At 40.4% G+C, this 19971-nt stretch overlaps 1 protein-coding gene and 1 long non-coding RNA gene across 3 annotated transcripts in view; both read right to left on the bottom strand.

Moving 5' to 3' along the window:
• The window catches only part of TNKS2 (tankyrase 2), a 33604-nt gene extending 30136 nt beyond the window's left edge, over positions 1–3468 (bottom strand). Inside the window, exon 1 of the mRNA XM_067300055.1 lies at positions 3258–3468. Within this exon, the coding sequence (XP_067156156.1) occupies positions 3258–3468 (211 nt within the window). The remainder of the gene's footprint in view (positions 1–3257) is intronic.
• Positions 3469–15544: 12076 nt separating this feature from the next.
• LOC136992418 (uncharacterized) overlaps positions 15545–19971 on the bottom strand; it is a 47829-nt gene continuing 43402 nt past the window's right edge. For both annotated transcript variants that reach the window (XR_010884654.1, XR_010884655.1), the window contains exon 3: positions 15545–15583. This is a non-coding gene — a long non-coding RNA (uncharacterized lncRNA). The remainder of the gene's footprint in view (positions 15584–19971) is intronic.

Below are 19971 nucleotides of genomic sequence, written 5' to 3'. Positions count from 1 at the left end.
AGAAACTACTTTAGTTACATTAGAAAGACCTTTGATCCAATTTGCTGCCTAGAAGTAGTGCCTCTGGTGGATAAACATCATTCATTTTTTGTACAGAAGATATGCCTGTCCCTCGAAGCTTTGATGCACATCCATGGTTTTGAATATGAAGTGCTAAACTTAGTGGGAATCAATACCAAAATGGATAATTACTCAGCTGTGGTAAATCCCATTATAGATACAGAGGACTGACAGGTGAATTAGTTCTCTAGTAAATGGGTTCAATCACATATAATTCATGGACAACCCATAGCCTTCCTCAGTGCAAAACCAGCATCCATTTGGAAAATCTCCGAAGTAGTACAGCAACATGCCCAAACTACTTGTAGTTATTTGAATGTGGAGACAACAGATTATTTGCTTTGTACCATTTTCTGTAACTTCTCCTCAGCAGTAAGTGCACAGCAGGGATTCCTTACTTCCTTGTAGAAGCATTTGTACAAGAGGGCACCATATGTGGAAACAGAAGTATTTTCTCATTATTTTACAAAGGACATATGTGTACAGAGGAGGTAGCCAATCTCTGTACAACGGCCTCTCCCTCCTCTCTCTTGTTCTCGCTGGGAGTGGAAAGAGAAGACAGCCTTTGCCAGCACAGAAAAGGAAGCCAATATCTACTGTTACTGTTCCTCTTTGCTATTAGTCCACCACTGCAAGGATAATTTCAATACTTAGTAAAAAATATGCTGCCATTTTAAAGTATTTTTATTTTTGGCTCTTGAGCTTCTAGAAAAAGACCAAATAAATAGTATCACAATCCACGCTTGTGCCAAATAATTGCTGTCTTCATCATGAACACTTTATTCTGACTGCAGAGTAGAAGGCTAATCGAGGTCTCCAGTTGACAGTCTTCTACTGTCTATGATGGCCAAGTAGCTGTTCTGTTCATCTGAAAAGTTGTAAACTTTTAGCTTACAAATCCTGAACATCAATCACAACAGAAAATTGTAACTGTATGTTGCCAATAATCACTGTTGTGTCAGCAGACATTCTATTGACATTCATCTCATTTTGACAGGATGAAAAGAGACAGAAACAATTGTTCTACTTTTTAGCTCTGGTTCTTCTCCCCTACCCCAGTCCTTTGGTTTTCAGATGAGTTATACCTTGCAGTAAAGGCATTTTGGTTCCTGCCAAGTCCCTAAAACATTGTGATACTTTCAGGTTGATATGCACTGCAATGAAAAGGACTGACTGCCTTTAAATAAGCATGTGACTTATGGTGAGAGAAGACTGAGCCCAATATGCTGCAAAGACTAGTGAACTGTTGACTTAAACATCGCTACAATATATTTGCCACAGGCAAAATTGCAAATTGCAAAAATCTAGAGAGCAAACTTTACTAAGATCTCAATATGTATTGCTTTTAACAGTGGCACATGCCCAGGGAAAGCTTGCAGTTACAATAATTTTTAAAATCCATCTTTACAAAATAACACATACACAAAGAAGTTTTTTATTTTTTTTTTGGTCTCCTGTAAATAGATAGGTAAGATCTGGGGGGGGAAAAAAAACCCTTAAAAATTGGAACCTGAATTCAAATTAGAATGCCATTGCAAATGAGAAAAAAAAGGCAATACAAAATCTATTTTCATATTTTAGCCTCTTCCATAAAAAAAAGTCTTGAAACTGAATGAAACTAGTTGAAGAAGTTTCATAGCCTATTTTCTAAGAACAAATACGTACACACACCTAGCCTAAACAAAGCAAGGACACCACAGACTTTTGCTTTTACCTCCTGGAATGTAATTCCTCCAGAGACGGGAAACTGTGTTATTCAATCTGTGAATAACAAGGAAAAAAGCAAAACAAAAAAACCCAACCAAAATGAAGGAGTTACTTATGACTATCTTCCTACCTGAGTCTACTGCAGGTAGGCTGACAGCACAAGAGTGCCATCTGAAGCTGTGGAAGACTGCTAAATCAAGAAATTATGCAAGTATTTTATGCCAGATCTTAATCATAACGTTTTGGCAAATCCTGCAGTCTTCTGAGAGGCGCCATTAATAATTTCTCTATATCAAGTCTGAAGGAGACATAAGCATGGCCATGGCCTCTCCCATTTACACACCATTCTGTTTAACATTAGAAGTCTAACAGACACATGAACTTTTCATCTTGTACTTTTTAAAGAAAAAGCTTTTTATAGATCAGAAGTTCTGTTTTCCAAACCCAAGCCAGATCACACCTGTCCAGAGAGGCAGACCAAATCTCAACATTATATGACCAGGCACAAACAAAACAAAACGCAACCAAACAGAAAAACACTTGTTTTTGTCAAAATGCAGTAAAACATAATGATTTATTGAGAAGTTCAGAGTTGATGAGTGAACAGGCAGGACTGCTGCATGTAAAAAGGTAGGTGCAAAATTGTTTTCCTCTGGATTTTTAAAGTTGCCTCCTGGGATCTCCTGTGCTCAGGTTTCTTAAATCCGTGAAATGCTGCTGTCCTGAAAAGAGGCTTTCAGAAATTTACACCCACTATGTCTTCTGAACAAGAGAAAAAGGCATCTTAAAGAGAGACCTTTTCAAAAACAATTCAGTGAGGAAACAAACGTCTTTATTACAATCCATGTTGTTTAGCAGATGAGAAGCTGCTGCCTTTTGTAGCCAACCTGTCTTGAGGTCCTACATATAATTGCTGCAATCAAATGAAAAGAAACAACAGGAAAACAACAGCCACAATCAGGTCTTTGTGTGAAAAAGGTGGGATACAATCCTCTGGACAACTGCCAGGGAAAGCAGTTGTTCTGTGATGTCAGTTATTTATGTATCTAAGCACCGAATTAACAAAGTGTATTTGTTAACGATAAGACTGCAGAAAGCTTAGAAACTGCGCGATCTGACAGGCCTCCTTCATAGGAAAAATTCTAAAAATAGACAGACTTGCTAAAATCAATGGAAACGGTACCCGCGATACACATCACCTGTCAAAGCTCACAGGCCACAACAGAAAGGCAAAAATCTCAAGCGAGATGTCCCGAGCGCCAGCCGAGCGGGTTGGGTTTGGTTTGGTTTGGTTGGGGGGGGGGCACCTGCACCACCCGGCGACCACCCCGCGCGGGCGGCGGCCCTGCAGCTCCGCGGGCCCGTCCCGTCCCGCCGCGGCGCCGCCACCGCCACAAAATGGGCGCTGCGCGCACGCGGGGCCCGCGCGGGCGCCGAGGCCCGAGCCCCCGCGCGGCCCCGGGGCGCCGCCAGCCCCGCCGCGGCCGTACCTGCGGCGAAGTGCAGCGGGCTGGACTTCCTGCCCGCCGTGTCGCGGCTGTTGACGTTCTCGGGCCGCACGAGCCGCTTCACGCGCTCCACGTCCCCGTTGCGGCAGGCCTCGAACAGCTCACGGGCCGGCTCCGCCGCCGCGCCGCAGCCCGGCGCCTCAGCCAGGGCGGCCAGGGCGGCCGTGCCGCCCGCGCACCGCCGCCCCGCCATGCCGGGCCGGGCCCCGCAGGAGGCGGCCGAGGAGCCGCCGGCTCCGCTCACAGGCCGCGGCGCCCCGACACGCGCCGCTGCGCCGCCAGCTGCGCCCGGCGCATCGCCGCGGAGGGATCCGGCGGAGTGGGCGCCGGCGGCCCGCGGCGGCGGCGGCAGCAGCCACAGCCGGGAGCGGGGCCGCGCAGGCGCCTTGCGAGGGGCCGGGCGCGCGCAGGGGGAGCGCGCGGGCCGCGGGCGCGCGCGGAGCATGCGCGGTGGGAGCGGGGGCGGGGCGCGGCGGCGGCGGGTGTTTCCGTTGGGCTCCGGGGGCGGCGGCGGCGGCGCGGTCGAAGCCGTGCGTGAGCCCGGGGGCGGATCGGTTACCACGTGGTAACCGCTGAGGGGATTTTTTTTTTTTTTATTTCTGAAAAATGCGTAAGAGTGCATTCTGCTGCTAATAGCCTCATGAGGTAATCAAAGCAGCTCCTTACACAGTTACGTAGCGAAATATGTTCCTCAGAAGGAAGTAATGTAGTTGCATAGTAACTATGAAATGGGAGTTATGCTGTAGAATTTATATAGTTTTCTTTCTTAATCTTGGAAACCGCTATTAGGAAATAGTGTTGACTGCCGTTGCCAACACAAGGTTTTACGAAGGAACGCAGAGCATCTCTGCCCTTCTGTAAAATAGCACGCAAGCCTGCCTGCCGGGCTGCACGGGGAAGCGGGAGCTCGGATGGGGCCGGCTGGGAGAGGATTCTTTCAGTAATTCTAAAATATTTTTTCCACTGACGCTATACTACTTAAATAAAAACACTTACTTTTGGAAAGGTAGTTGAATAGGGTCAGTGGCTTTCTGTTCCAAAGGCAGGAAAGATAAGTGCCCCAAAAGCCAATTGAACTTGCAGACTATTGTTACACTGGTAATTAAATGGCCTGCAAACCAGGAAACAGACCCTGCTGCTAATTGGTACAGCCTAGTCACTTCCAGGCTGTTAAACTCTCCTGGCCCCTGAAATGGGGTAGTTACATCCAAGCTGCCTGTCCCCGCTCCATGCTAATGCCTAACCTGTGCCCAGGAATTGTTTGGGAGACTGCTAGCTGTCCCAGGCCCAAACCATGTTACAGTAACAGCTCAAGGCCCAGTGCCTGTATCTATGGCCTGGCACTATTTAATTTACTAATATACATATAGCTGCAGTTGTGTGGCAGAAGAATGCAGACAGCTCAGGCACAGAGACAGAAAATATGTGCTTTGGCAGACAGCCTTGATGATGCATATACATTGTTTATCACCCCACTGGCATGTCTCCTTTTTACCACTTACCTCACAAGCTCTGTTCAGCAGGCAGGATTATTAGTAGGCAGGGAAAAGTCAGGGTATGACCAGAGTCTCTATCAGATTTTATCACACATACATAATTCATCCACTGCTTTTCATGTGGCCATACCATTCTGGTGTAAGCTATGATCAAATATGGCTCATCAGCCTAGAGCCACCTCAGACCTTCCCAACATCTTGTTCTCCAAACTATGCATGGTAAAAGCTGCCCTTTCTACATGCAGGCTCCACAGATGGAAAAGAAGAGTTGCAGTGCTGCAGTTCGCTTCCTGAAATGTCAGCGGGGCAAACGAGTTGCTGGTAACCTGACTGTGAAAACCCAACAGACAACACGTAAGGAAAATAAAGCATGTGTATGTTGGGAGTCAAGTTCTAGTTATTATCTAAAGCACTGCATCATCTTCCCTCTTAGATAACTGTGGGTTTGGAGAGGTGGTGTTGGCTGGAGGAGCAGCAGACCTGCTCTGCTGTCAGTGGACCCTGAGCACCTCCTCGCATGGCACAGGCAAGCAGCGGAGGTTACCATTCCTGCCCTCTGAGCCCCAGTCTTTGGTGGACACCCATCAAAGCACCTCAGGGAAATCTGAAGTATATATTAATTACATGATCATCCCATACATTTTCTGGCAAAAAGCAGACAGCTGATATGCAGAAAAGAAAATCACAAAAACCACTTGTGAGAAATGCTTTGTATTTTACCTGTGATAGCGGTGTTATCATCTCTTTGATGGTCAAAGGACAGAACAACAAGATTTGCAGAGAGAGAGAATATCTTTTAGTAGGCCAACTAGTGTAGCTGGAAGAAAATACACAAGCTTTTGAGTTCATAAACCCTTCTTCAGGTCTACAACAGAAATAGCAAATGAATTTACTTGAAATTGGTTGCTTCTGTTTCCAATTTGAAGAAGGGACTGTATACCTGATAGTCTGCTTTTTCAACTCTGGCAAAATACATCATTATGAAATGCTAATGGAAAAAGGTTGAAGTGAGTTAGAACAAGAGCATGCTTATAAAATATATTGCTATTTCAGATCTAAAATTAGGAAACTATCAATTTTTTCCACATTTTTATACTAAAAAGATGCTATTTTTTAAAAAAATTACCTGTAGCCTGGCTTCCTTTTTCCAGTATGGCTTCCTGACAGCTTGAGTATAAAACCATGCCATGTCTCTGTGAAGGGGAAATAATTTTTAGATGTGTAATACTCTAAGAGCACAATTCAGTTCCCCTTGAATTCAGTGAGTCAAAGACTCTTAGCACCTTTCAGGACTGGTCTTTTAATAGCCCTCACACTGATTTTTGAGAGATCGGCCCCCCATAAAATAAACCTAGTTTTTATTTTATTTATATTTTTATTTATTTTATGAGAAAATAACCTGTAAATTTCAGTGGTTTCTTTCAGTCTTTTGTACAGCAGTGTAAATTTAGAAAACTGTAGCTGAAATATATGCCCAACCTTCTGGTGAGGACTTTTCTAGAGGAAGCAGGGGGGTATAACTCACCTATTATTAGCACCACCCCAGAAGCTCACCCATCAACAGCTTACAAACATTTGACTGCCATTTTTTAGTGTAAATCGTGATATACCAATAGCTTCTTCTCTATAGCATATTTAAATTAGTGGCATGACTTGGCCGAATAAATACATGAATGTATTTTTAAAGAGTGTACCTAAATAGTTTCTTTTGAAACCTGCTTGACTGGTCACTAGAGGGCAGAAAAGAAAAGGGGACTGTTGGGTATGGACAGACTGATAGAGCTGACTGAAAGAGAAACAGGTTTAGTTTCTCCTTTGGAGACTAAGGTTGCTTAGGGGCAGAGCCATCTTCCCTGCCATCCTGCGAGACAGTCCATCAGATTTAGGATTTTAGCTTTGCCTTGCACTTGGAAGCGAAGTAAAATATCTACTAGTATCAATAAGACACTTCAAGCGTCCAGAAATTTTGCTTATTTCAAAAGAAGAATGATGAAGATGTACCCTTTGAAGTATTTCCAGGTGAGACTCAGCAAAAAACAACATTAATTAATGCTGTACACCAGGAAATTATAAAAAACATGCCTAAAATGAAAATAGGAAATTTAGGAGGGAAACAGAAGTGGCCAATTGTTTAGTAACTAAATTTTAAAAACTATAAGCAGAAACTTTTTCAGTGCAAGCTATTTTTTCTAAGTGAAAAGAGATGCTGATTAGTTTGAGAAATAAGAGTATACAGCAAAATTAAAGCTGTGTAACAGTGAATGTGTGTGCAACCATATCTTTTAAAGAACCTTCTCCTTCTTCTTTCTTTTTTTTTCCTTTTTTTCTTTAAATCAAGTCATCTCAGTTGATCTATCAAGTAGTTCAGCTACTTACCTTAAACAAGCAGAAAGTAGTTGCTTTTCTCTGCCAGTCACTCGTCTGCAGTTAGTGGTTTATATGTGCCAGCTTTGTTTGACCAGCAGATGGGGGTAAAGTGGAATAAATATAACATGTTGTTCTGAAATAATAAAGAAGGGATAAAATCTTTTTAAGATAAAAGGAGATTTGGAGATAGTGAAACACTGAGAGAGCATTGCAGAGAGGAGCAATTACATATCTAAGTGGTCCCTCTAGGAGATGGGGATACACCTGTGAGATGTCGATAAGTTGTAATGGTAGGAGATTTATTCATCAAAATACTTATACCTGTGTGTGCAGCAACCATGAGAGCTGTTCAGCAGCTTGGTGACCAGCTGTGAAGATGACAGTTCACACAATACATTTAGAGAAAATTGCAGTAAGTGGTAGGGAGAAGCTTGTGATCCTGACACCAAAAGCACAGAGAAGTGTATGAGAGGTCATGGAAATTAAATTTAAATTGGTCAGGAAAAAGCTTTTGCTCCAGGACCCCTGTGATTTCTTTAAAATGATTCCAGTTTTCTTGTCAAAGACTACTATGCAGACACATGTATAGAGGGCTTAAAGGGAGCTTTTGTTTTTCTGTAGTGCCTCAAACACTTCTGAGAGTATAGAGAGCTTTTATAAAAGCATAGACTCCACACATGCAAAACAGAATTACATGGACTGGCAACAAGGGAACATGGCAGAGGCCTGGAGAACTGGTATTTGTTATTAGGAAGAAAGCCACAAGCAGCAGAGGAGCAGGCAGGCCAAAGATAGGCATTGGTTAGGGATGCTAGCACAGCAAATTCATTTATATCTCAAATAGGTACAAAAAAACTAAAAGCAAATAAAGGCAAACTAGAATGCCTAACCAATGGAAGGAAAGCATGACATATTCAGCTTCTCTGAAATTGATTGAAATAAAAATAAATGTGGGATACTTAGGTTATAATCTATCTAAAAAAGACAGACCACTGACATGGGAAATAGTAATTCTCTTGGAAATTCCATTTTAGTGGGAGAAAATTTCTGAGGGGCAAGAATTAGAGAGAGAATCTCCATGCACCGAAATTGGAGGTCAAGTGAAATTATTTTAACAGATTTTTTTTTTTTTTGAATCAGCCTTATTTAAAAAAATAAAAGGCTTTGGGGATGTTCAGACCTCTTCACAATCATCTCGGGCATTTAACAGAAGTGTCTGTGTCCGAGCCTGCTATGTAGTTAACAAGGTGGGCAGCTTTCTAAATGATGTGCTCTTAAGGGCCCTCTAACACAATTTACCTCTTTCCATTTACTATACAAGAAGCCTAGGCTTTTAATTTAGATAACTCAATTGGTTGCCTATATTATGTAATATAAATATCATACAGAATATGCAGTGTGAAGGAAAAGCAAAGAAGCAACTCAGTCTTATAATTTTTTAAAAAGCAGTAGTGTACTGCTCCAACTACTTGCCTGTGGATTGGCAAAGTGTTATTTCAGGACAAATTGCTGAAAGGCAATTTCTCAACAATTCATATGATGGCTTTTTGGAATGGCTAGTTCTGCACTCTGCAAAAGAAAAGGCTGTTCTTGACTTAATCCTAAGCAACACAGTTACCTGGGTCAAGAAATAACTATAGTTTTCGCATGAAGTAATAATGATCAAATACAATGAATTTCAAAATCTCTAATGGAAAGCTCCTACTGAAAACTAGTCCATGGCACTGATTCAGAAGAGGAATCTTGATAAAAAGAAGGAATGTGGTTACATAGGTATTAAAATCAGATACGTAAAGAATTAAAATCCTTAGACTTAGTGTGAAGAATATATTTAGGCAGATTATAACCAAGTGACAGAAAGCAGGAAACAGTTTCAAAAGGTTATTGGAATCAAATTCTAATGGTCACACATTGTCAGTAGAAAACAATAAAAATAAATGATCAATTAAAAAAAAATTATGAAAAGTGAACACAATTATATATATGTCCTGCTAAGTGTAAGTTATCATGGAGATAAACCAATGCATGACAATTAGAAAGAAACTTCCTTGGATGATTTTTCCAACATCTTCTCACTTACTGTGGCCGATACTAACGTCTCAGGAAGGGCAGAGTACATTTTGCCACAGATACTCTTGGAGGAAGCAAGTGCTGTGATCCATTAAAACAATTCTTGTGTTCCTGCAAACAAGATTTAAAATTTGCATCCAAAGATATTTTTGCCTAGAATGGATAAATCTCAAAAGTCTCAAACATTTACTAGATAAACATGATATCTGCATTTCTGCCTGAATTCAGAGTAGGCAATCACCCTTGTATTTTAAGGAACTAATCCTCACTTAGGGGAGATCTTCCATTTCATTCATCTGTTGCATGAATAAATTGAAGACAGAATTTATTTATTAAGCCTCTTCAGATCAAAGCAAAGCAATATTTTAAATTTAGTGTAGAATTGGGCCTAGAGAAACCTAGAAAACCCTGTGTAATCAAAGAGCTTTAAAATAATTCTATCTTGGAACTGTATTAAGGGCAAACTATATTGTAAAACTGAAATAAAAGTTATGAATTTGGCTTTATTTTGAGACTCTGCCATTCAGGTCTCTATTTTTGTATGCATAACATGGCTAAGGGAAGTGTGTGCAAGAAAGAAATCATCCAACAGTTTCACTGATGCTATATAGAGTGTTTGCTGGATGCTACACTGAAGTATATTACTGCAAAGATTCAGCAAGTATTTAGCTCACGGAGGGACACTGAAACATGCTAGCAAACTAACTCCTTATCTGTAGCACAGGCTTTTTTGCATTAAATCTATATATACTGCAAGAAAATAATCATTTTTGTTTTCCATTCATTCATTGACAGATTATTGATGTTACATTGGAAGATTCCTCTATCAGCCACAAATGATGATACAGTACCAAAGTTCAAACTGTTTGACTGTTGTAATATTTATCTTTTCATTTGAATTACATTTTACATGCAGGTTCACTGAATTATTAAGCAGACAAATGGTTACTCCCCTTTCAACTGCCTAGTAACAAATAGCTATCAAAAACATTTTGAAATTATAATGTCTTGCGCATCACTGCCACTCCCCCCACACACACCCACACCCATGTATCAAGCCATTTTAAGAAATTGCTTTCTTAATTGAAAGAAGCGTTAATATATTGGTAGGTTTTGTTTATCACCAATATTATCATTTGAAGGATGGGAAAACATTGGCAAATTAAGTATTGTTGCTTTTTTATCACAACTGAGTGGTGTACATGAATGGCAATGTACCTTGCACTTTTGTAGATTCAAAACATTTTTCTGGACTTTGTATTTTCTAGCAAGAGAGGGAAATTTTCAAGAGTTTTGTTCATACAATTTATTCTAGGATTATTTCTATGATCCACTTATTTCTGTAATCCTTTGTAGACAACTGAAAAGTTTCTTCTGCATAGGCTATAAAAAGTCTTATAACAATAATTTATCTTTATCGATCCATGAAAAATCATTTTTTCCAATCATTCCAGAAAATGCAAGTCTTTTTTTCTTTGACTGGACATACCTTGATTGCTGGAATGTTGCGTTATGGTTGCTCTCATGATCATGATTATGCAGTGATATAACCCAGCTGCCTAAAAATAGTAAATAGTAGTGCTTATGTTTCACCTGAGACTGTGATTATTTTGCATGCTATGTACCCTCTGTGTACTTGGCCAGTACACCCAGTGCTTAACACCCGATAAAATCCTCTTTAGATAGCAACATTTCTGACTGTATAGGGTGATCCTAGATGCAGGATTTTTTTTTTTTTTTTAGGTAAGCTAGAGCTATGCAGGAAATATATTTCAACATTATTCTTTTTGTATTTTAGAGGTGACTGAATACATTTTTATAAAAACAGAAAAAGGCCCTTTTTATATTAAAATGTTGCATGTATGTGAACTACTGTTAATATGAAATGCACAGGATGTAATTTCAACAGCAAGGTGACTTGAGGGTAAAAATAAATATAGCTCAAGTTCCCTCTGGAGTCCCTCTGGAAGAGTGGTCATAATACTTCTCCCTTTCCTTTTCAATTCTTTGCCTCATCTGGCCAAGCTCTTTGGTCTTCAAAATGTGGTCTCAAAGTATGAGCGGAAGGAGTCTTCTACCTCATTCCTCCAGTACTTGCCCAGTGGGAGCCCATTTCTCTTTCCAGGTATACCTCATAACCCATAACATTTCAAAACTAGAAACAGAACAGCTAAGTAGAAAATTGTACTGGTTGTGGAGGTAGTGGTCATGATTAAGATCTTAAAACCTCAGGACATCTGAAATGCTATCATTGCACACAATATACATGCAAACCAAATTGCTCCACAGGCATGTAACTCTGAAATGGCTTTCTCCCAGTAGGTTAGTAACAGTTATTCTTCAGAAATAATTTCACTAGCAATCCTCTCTTTGTTGTCTGGACAGATCATGCAGCAGAGCTACTGCTGTCTTTCTGGATACTGTCCATGTGTGGAAACTCTTTAATGTGTATCAGAATAGTCCCAGAGTGCATATGAGGACATAGCACCTAGCCCTTTTAGCTTTAAACACAAATCCCGTGCAGCAAATAAGTACATGACAAAAGTTTGTCTCATTTGTATTTGTTCCAAGATTAATCATATTCCTGGAAAAAAAAATCTATGGAAAGCATGCTTGTTACTAGGGATCTTTAACTGCATGCAAACAAAACACTTCTATCATCTGAATTGGTTTGACACACCTAGCAAAGTCCCTAGACTCAGAGCAGTGCAAAGCACTGTAGAAATTATGACAGTGTACACAGAAGAGTGCACATATGGCTCAGTAACTTTCTTTTCCATTCAGGCACTTTGGACTATAATAATACCTGATAATTTTATTAGGAATATTAGTTTCCCATTTTATATCTAGATTGAGTGATTTGAAAGAAGTCTGCTTGCTTTAGCGAAGATCTGACTGACCAAACTGCAGACTTTGCTTATCAGAACAACTGATGCATACCTCCCCGTGTGAAACTATTATTTTATCTGAGACAGAATGATCACAGTGAGGAAACATCAGAAGGTCTTAGGAATCCTCCCATTTAGCCAAAACAGCTTTTAGCAGAGCAAACTTGGAACTGAATAAAATTGATCTTTTCTGAGCTATTCTCATTTGGCAGCTACTCAAGGGAAAACAGAGAGGGCAGCTGGTCTCAGAAGAAAAGTTAGATTCACTTTATAGAGAGTAGGAGGTGGAAACTGTACTTTGCACCTAATATTGACTTCCAGGGGAGAATTGCTTTATTTTTAGTAGAGACTCCACTGAGTTCTTTGGTGTAGGCTACCCTGGATAAGGGCTGAATCAGTGACTCTTTTTCCCAGCTGGCCTAGCTCTGGCTAGCAAAGCATTAGGATATTTTCAGTAGTCATGCTGACTTACACAGAGATACCTCTGTACTGGAAGTTCAGAAACATATCAAAATACTTTGCTAAATAAGTTGGCCAACTACTACTCCTTTTAGGATAGGAAAGGAAACTGAAATTTTTGCTCCTGTGCTTCTGGGCCAGGCAGTCCTGCTGGGGGATGCCTGAAGTTTTGCACTGGCAGAAGGGATAGAGAAATGAACAAACGTCACGGCAAATTCCCTTAACTAATACTCCTCAGTAGTGTTTTATTTATTTATGGATGGATTTAAAATGTACTTTGATGCCGAGCTCATAATATTCATAAAGGGCATATGTAATAAGCCTCTGAAGAGGAGAACCATTTCTTATATGAAATCAGAGACATTACCCTTCAGGACAGTAAGATATTAAACCAGTGTTGATGCTGCTTACGTTGCTGAGAAAAGCTACGGGAAACCACACTGGCTAAATCTAATTATGCATTAAGGGCAGCCCTGTCCAGCTCTCTTGTCGGTCAGATGGCAGCTTGTGAGCAGGGGTGAAGAGGTGGCCTGAGCTGGTCCCTCAGAGCATGCAGACTCCAGCCCCTGAGGCCGCCAAGGTGCAGCCTGCCAGCAGCTCGCGAGGCAGCGGTGTGGGTGGGAGATGGACAGGGAGTACAGCACTGCTGCAGGAACAATTTCAAAATAGCATATATACACCTATTTTGTCTGTGTTGTAGAGGTAATTCACCTGTAGAGTTGTCTATACTGTAGACAGGGTAGAAGAGTTACCGTGAGAATGGAAGAGGTGTTAACTCAAGTAAAGGCGGACATGCTGCAAAGCAATGTTAGAATCACACAAGTAGTTGTATGAGCAGAAGGGAGTAGTCCTAACCTCACAATTATTGTTGGTTTCAGCATCAGGAACACATGAACTCCAAGCTATGCTCCCAGGCAGGCCAAACTTATCATGTTACTTGAGCTAGAGATCTGTATGTGTGGGAAGAAGTCAGCTTGGGACAACATTGAAACTCAAACTCATCCCTGAGGAAAGAGAAGCCTAAAGAACCAGATATATCTTTTACTTACTGAACTACTTCAGAAATATATTTCTTCTTTACAAAGAAACAAGGAATCCAAGATTGGCTTTGTTTGTATTTTGAAATTGCCTGGTTACTGATTATTTAAATTTGTAAGTTACACTTGGTTCAAATACTTTAGAGAGAGGATTTATTGCCAGTTATTTTTTCTTAGGCAACGTGCCAGCGTCCTTTTTTAAACTCATGCTTCTGGCTCCAGCTGATCCCAGCACAAATGCAGAAGCTTAGGTGACTTCATGCTCCCCAGACAGAGCTTACAAACTTACATTGTGTAAAAGCTTGATATAGCACCTCTGTATCTATACTGGGAGTGGTTATGTAAAGCATCTAGACATGTGGTTATTCTGAGTACTGGCAAAGTCTGCTGCTTTTTTTGCTTCTAATGCCAGGTACTGTTTATATCTTAGAACACAGTCTGTGCCATTTGGACACCCTACCTTCTGCCAGCTGGTCAGAGAAAAAGAAGTTGAGTGAAGAGAAAGTAACACAAACATGATGTGCATTATGTGTTAACAAGTTTCAAACCAGAAATTTAAAATCAGTGAAAGACCTTGATTTTTCAGGTCAAATTGATAACAGCTGCTTTAGAAATATGGCTAAGAAATTACCCTGTAATACTGCATGCCAACTATTTTGTGCCTCGACCTTTTGCAGAACCTGGAATGCTTAAAATTAATGCTTGAAAATGTTAGTGTAAATGGTAACTAAAACCTCAAACACCAAAAAGCAGTGAATATTCAAAAAATACTGTAGAATTTCAATGGGGGAATATTTTCACAGGTGTGTGACAATTAGCTGCCCTTTGTGGCTGCTTGTTAAGAAAAATTACATCACTTCTGTTATAGGAAAAAGTATGTTTGTAAAAAGACAAAACAAAACCACCTTTTCCTGGTCTTGATAACACGAAAAAATACCTTCCATACTTGCTTGATATCTTGAGCAGTGTTCATTTAAAATCTTGCCTTTCAAACCAGGGACTTCTAAAAAGCTTTCTAACTAGCGATTTTCCCATCATTTATTGGAAGGCTTTAGATTGCCAAGTAATTAACTAGGAGAAGTAAGACAAAGATAGGGGAACTGTTTTTTATGTTTGCAGCTTAGGTTGGGTGGGCTGTGTTGTGTTGTGTTTGGTGACACACAACTCAGAGACCTGAAATTAATATTGACATTCCAGGCTAAATTCAGAATTAATTCAAAGCAAGACCACAGTAACCTGCAGGGACTTTAAAAATAGGAGAGTGCAAGTTTCATACAGATAAATGTTTGAGAGTGGTATAAGGTGGTAAAACACACATAGCAAAGGACAAGAGCATATCAGTAATACCAAATATTAAGTCCCTGCAGGTTACTGTGGTCTTGCTTTGAATTAATTCTGAATTTAGCTTCTGAATTGCTTCTGAATTTGATGTAGGCCCTTTCCTTTTAAAGGTGTGTCTGCTCATGACTAAGCATTTGAGCTGCTGAATTGGAGCTTGTTCACAGTAGACCACTGACATGCAAATCTTGTTTTTGCATCTCACATGTTAGCATATGGTAAGTCTAATAGCACAGTCACAGGTAGGCACCGCTTTGGAGCTGACAGGCTGATAACTTTTTAAGCTGCCTCTCAGCTCTGAGAGCAGGACTGCTCCTAGTTGTCTGCAGGGCAAAGAAGTTCATTTGAACTCCAGCTGCAGTTGCAGCAAACCTCTCTGACATGACCTAAAATGAATTAGGAACACTGGATCAATTCTTGGCTCTCCCCTGGTTGCTATGATGTCCCAGCCGAGAGGAAGGAAGGACAGATCTTATGCCTTACCCTCGTGTCCACAGGGCAAGAGAGGCAAGCTGAGTCCCCTGATACATTCACTGCAGCAACCTGCTCAGCCTCAGGCCAGTGCAGGGTTTCCCGTTGCGCGTGTGCGAGCTCCGAGGCTGACGGACACAGCAGCTGGACGTGCTCAGTCAGGCCTGGCATAGCTCCTCTCCCTGCAGGGACAAAAAAGAGTGGTAAGAGGAGGAAGGGAATGGCAGGAAAATGTGCCTCTTAAAATGTCATGTGCCGTTTTAGCTCTCACCTTTTCTTAACATTTGTGTTACATTGCTCTAGGTACAAGGTAAAGGGAATAGAGTACAGGAAGAGGGGTGGTGAGCATCACCACTAAATTAGGCCCCTTGTGCTTAGCACTGCACAAGGACACTGACTTTTTTTTAATAAAACCCAAGAGGGAATTTCTGCCAGAATAGTAATGTTTGGATAAAATCAGAAGTGCCTACAAAACACTTAATGCATGAAAATACAGAACTGATGAAGACTTAAAATTTCCCTTCATGTTTATACAGGGTATCTAAATAAAAAGGTTTTTGCTTCATGCTTTTTTGGCACATGTTACATTTGAATTACTAAATACGTGGTGGGAGAAATGGATCAATCTGAACTAGCAAGCTCTCCTCCAATTCCCCTTTGAGGCAAGCGGAGGACCCCACAGTACAGGGCTGCATCAGTATCCGTTCTGGAACGGTGCTCAGAGGCAGAACATGGCATCCAAGATACAGATTCTCTACTTTGTCTTATTTTCTAGCTTGGCATCCATTTTTTCTATCACCATTTCCTCCAACTCTCTGCCTTCTACTTGAAGTTAGACCCAATTTAATAGATAATTTCAGACATTTCTGGTCAAAAATGTCCCCTTGCAGGAAATGCCTCATTTTTTCAGATTAAAATTAAAGCAAACAGCATTTTCTAGGAACGTATGCTCATATCTCTCTTACTCATTCTCAATCCATACACATGCTTTTGCATCAGCAGTCCTACCACCTGCTATTCGAGACAGGTTACCAAAGACAAATTTGAGGTGGATGAGTAGTCAATTATCTGCAAGACTGAAGTCTCAATGGGTAGTTGAACTCATCTGCTCATAAGATTTAAAAAGGAAGGAAACTGGATTTAGCTCTGATGCCATGTATCAGCAATGCAGTCATAATATGTTTCGGTAGTCTTACGATACTAAAAGTATGCTGACTCGACAGCTTAAATATTATACAACATAACAGCAGCTCAAACAATTCTGCAGTAGCTTGGTTTTATGTTGCTGGAGTGATGCAATACGATATAGCTGCCAGTCTCCTTTCCTTTTTTCTGCTAGAAAGTCTTGCTCTAGTTCTGTGTTTCTGGACTTTGACTACTGTGATTCTTCTGTTAAGGCATGAAAACATCAGAATGGACATTGTATCGCAACTACAAATGTCCTAATTCTAGATGTGAAACCTATTACCAATATTAATCCATAGGCAAAGTAGTTGCTCAGTTGTTCTACTGAACCATGTTTTCTTCCACAATACAGACAGAATAAATAAATGCTAGGCAACACTTCTTGAAACTGTCATAGGTTTACATTAGGTTGTTTCTTTTTAGCATTGCAAAAGATTGATGTCTGTTATTACCATTCAAGACAATTCAATTATACTGGCACAAAACAAGTGCAGGGCATTAAGTGCAGAATCCCATGTATTCTAAGGGAGCTTGTGCTCAATTAAATTTGTGCAGTCTAGTGCAACTGTGGGGATGATGCACAATGAAAGCAGAATTGCTCAAAACTCAGAGCACATCCCACTTGAACAGACCCACTAATCATCTCCTTTGCTCCATCAGGAAAACCTGGCAGTTGGAGTTTGAAGTGAAAGTTTCCACCCTTCTTATCTCTTCTATTGTAAGGGTTACACATTGAGTGTAGTAACATCGATTTTCAAGGAAAAGATCGTAAGGAGTATAGTAATTACTGTCTCTTTCAAATTCATATGGATAAAAAGGAGAAATGACGCTGAGTACAGAGGACCTTACAGACCCAGCCCTGCTGCCCCTGAAAGCAATAGGAGTATCTCTGTTGCCTTAGCGGAGAACCTATCGCTAAAGAACATTGTCAGAAGAATCATGGCAGGGACCTTCTATATTTATATGGCAACGTGTTTTTCGTCACACAAGCTTGATGTGCTTACTCTGGAGCAAGCCTTGTGTTTTTCAGAAAATCTGTAATTTCATTAGGCATAGTTATTTTTAATCAACTTCATATCCAACACCTTATTTTTATAAAAATGATAGAGGGTTTTACTGTGCAAATTTCAGCAAACTGGTGCAAAATGTCTGAGTCTGAGTCCAGGCACATCCTTGCCTTGGACAGAATGGATGGCATTGAAGCAGTAGCTCTAACCGTGTTTATGTCTGACCTATTGCTTGAAGCATTTAATATGTACATGGACAGCAGCCTTTGACAAGGATTTCTGGTCATCTGCTTTACAAGACACGCAGAAATTGGTAGACTGCCTCCTGAAGGTAGTGATATAGTGGGTAGGTGTGTTTTGATTTTTGTTACATGCTATGCAAACAGTATTAGACTCACAGTATGACTATGTTCAAAAGAGCAGTTTTTTGTACCTATGTCTTTAGTTATGCCTGATATTATTAACTGATCTTTACATACAAGAAGGTTTGATTTTTGTATATGGCTGTCATAAAAAAGAAGGCACAAGCAAAAGCCTGGACTGTGATTTACAAAAGCTCAAGTGTGTTATGGGCTATAGTATGTATTTTAAAAGTTCTATATGCCATTTAAAAAAGACAAAGGATAGAGTAATGCTGTATTACCTGTAAAACTTACAACAGAGGAAACTAGAAGTTGGGCAAACTAGAAATGACATTACATACCAATGAGTCTAAGACTGATCTAGACCTTTTAATTTAGAAGAAGATCAACGACAGAAGGCATAAGCATGCTCCTCTGCACAGCATTTTTTTTAATAGAAATTTGTCAATAGTCAAGAGTACGTTTAAACTTGAGAAGCTTTGGGATGTAACATATGAATCAGCAATCTTGTTTTTGGATGAACAGATAGTGAATCATCACTTCTCTTCCTCTATCAGTACCTACAATGTGTTACATAAAAAGGGCCGGGTATATTACTTTATTTTCTGGTATTATACCTGCAGGGCATTCATAACCTGATTTTGAAGCTAAGAGCCCTGAAGATAAAGTCATTTCTAAAACAGAGACATTCCATTGACCAACGCCCCATCCTGCTTTCACGATTGCTGTGCTATGACTAGTGAGAAGTTTCTCCATAAATACCTTCTTATGGGATATACAAATACAAACAGTATATGAATTATGAATATGGCTATTATTTGGAGAAGCCAAATGTGTAGTGCATGATGGTAGCAATAAAATGGATACATCATTTATATGCTACCATTTTTATACAGAGCTAGAATTTATTTTCTCTCATGCTGTCTTTATGACTACTCTGAAATAAAAGGAAGAAAGGGAGCAACTTTCTTTTCCCATGGAGGAGGGAGAGTTTTAAAATGTAGTATTCTGGATCAGATGAAAACAGATTTTTAAGCTTTATTTTTTTAAGATTTTACTTCCCTCCCTTGCCTCCAATGGACAGAATCACAACTACATCTCCCATAACAGCCAATTTATGTGGCTAGGCACTGACTGGGTCAGGCGATAACCTGTTCTTGCTCTATCAGTAAGGTCTCCCTCAGCCTCTCCCGTTAGAGCTGTACCACTTCGCATGTAGATATGTCACAGAGGAATATATGGGTACAGGAATATGTGGAAAGGAACAGGGTCTGGGCCTGGGTTTTCTGTAACCCAGGAGAACGACATGAATGCCATGCCACCATGCCATATGTTATTCTGTGGCCTCTCCTACTCTCTGGGAAGGGACCCTGGTAGAAGTCCATGATAAAGAAAGAGAGAAAGATTTTAAAACTGTTGTGTTTCCAAGAAGTGCTCTGATAAACACTTCTTCATCTAAATATTCCAATTTTGTAACATAAAAAGTCCTTACTACCTCTGATTAAGAGAGGTTTTTTTCCTTTTTTACTAGGCCGAGAATAAAACCAGAATTCCTGTCCATCTCCATCACACTCAGTGCTTTCTCCTTCAGACGAAAATCCTCAAATAATTCCTCATACCCTTAAATAGTACATTATGACTAGTAAATATATGTCAGTGTCACTGAGGTCAGATCTATGGTGCAAGTTAGATGACCTTGGTGCATGAACTGTGCTCCCTCTTATGCTCAACGTGCGAAATCCATCCAGTCGCCTGGTTAATGCAATGTGGCTAAAAAGAAATAGCCAGGAAGAATGTGGGTGGGTTAGGTTAGCATTTGAGCAACCTTAAGTGGTTTGAAGCAAATTTTTGTTGGTGTGGTATAGGAGCAGCTTGCTGAAAGAGCAGCTGTTATTTTTTGTGTTAGACACCTTTTTAATGGCTTCAGAAAAACTGAGAGGTTTGACACACTGATTGCCAGCCTGAATGTTTAAATGAGATGAGGTAATCTAGTAATGAAAATCTTAGTGGCTTTAG

This window comes from Apteryx mantelli, chromosome 7, assembly GCF_036417845.1.
Source record: "Apteryx mantelli isolate bAptMan1 chromosome 7, bAptMan1.hap1, whole genome shotgun sequence".
Taxonomy (NCBI): Eukaryota; Metazoa; Chordata; class Aves; order Apterygiformes; family Apterygidae; genus Apteryx; species Apteryx mantelli.
Note: the sequence above shows the minus strand (reverse complement) of the source record. Positions and strands in the feature narration are given on the sequence as shown.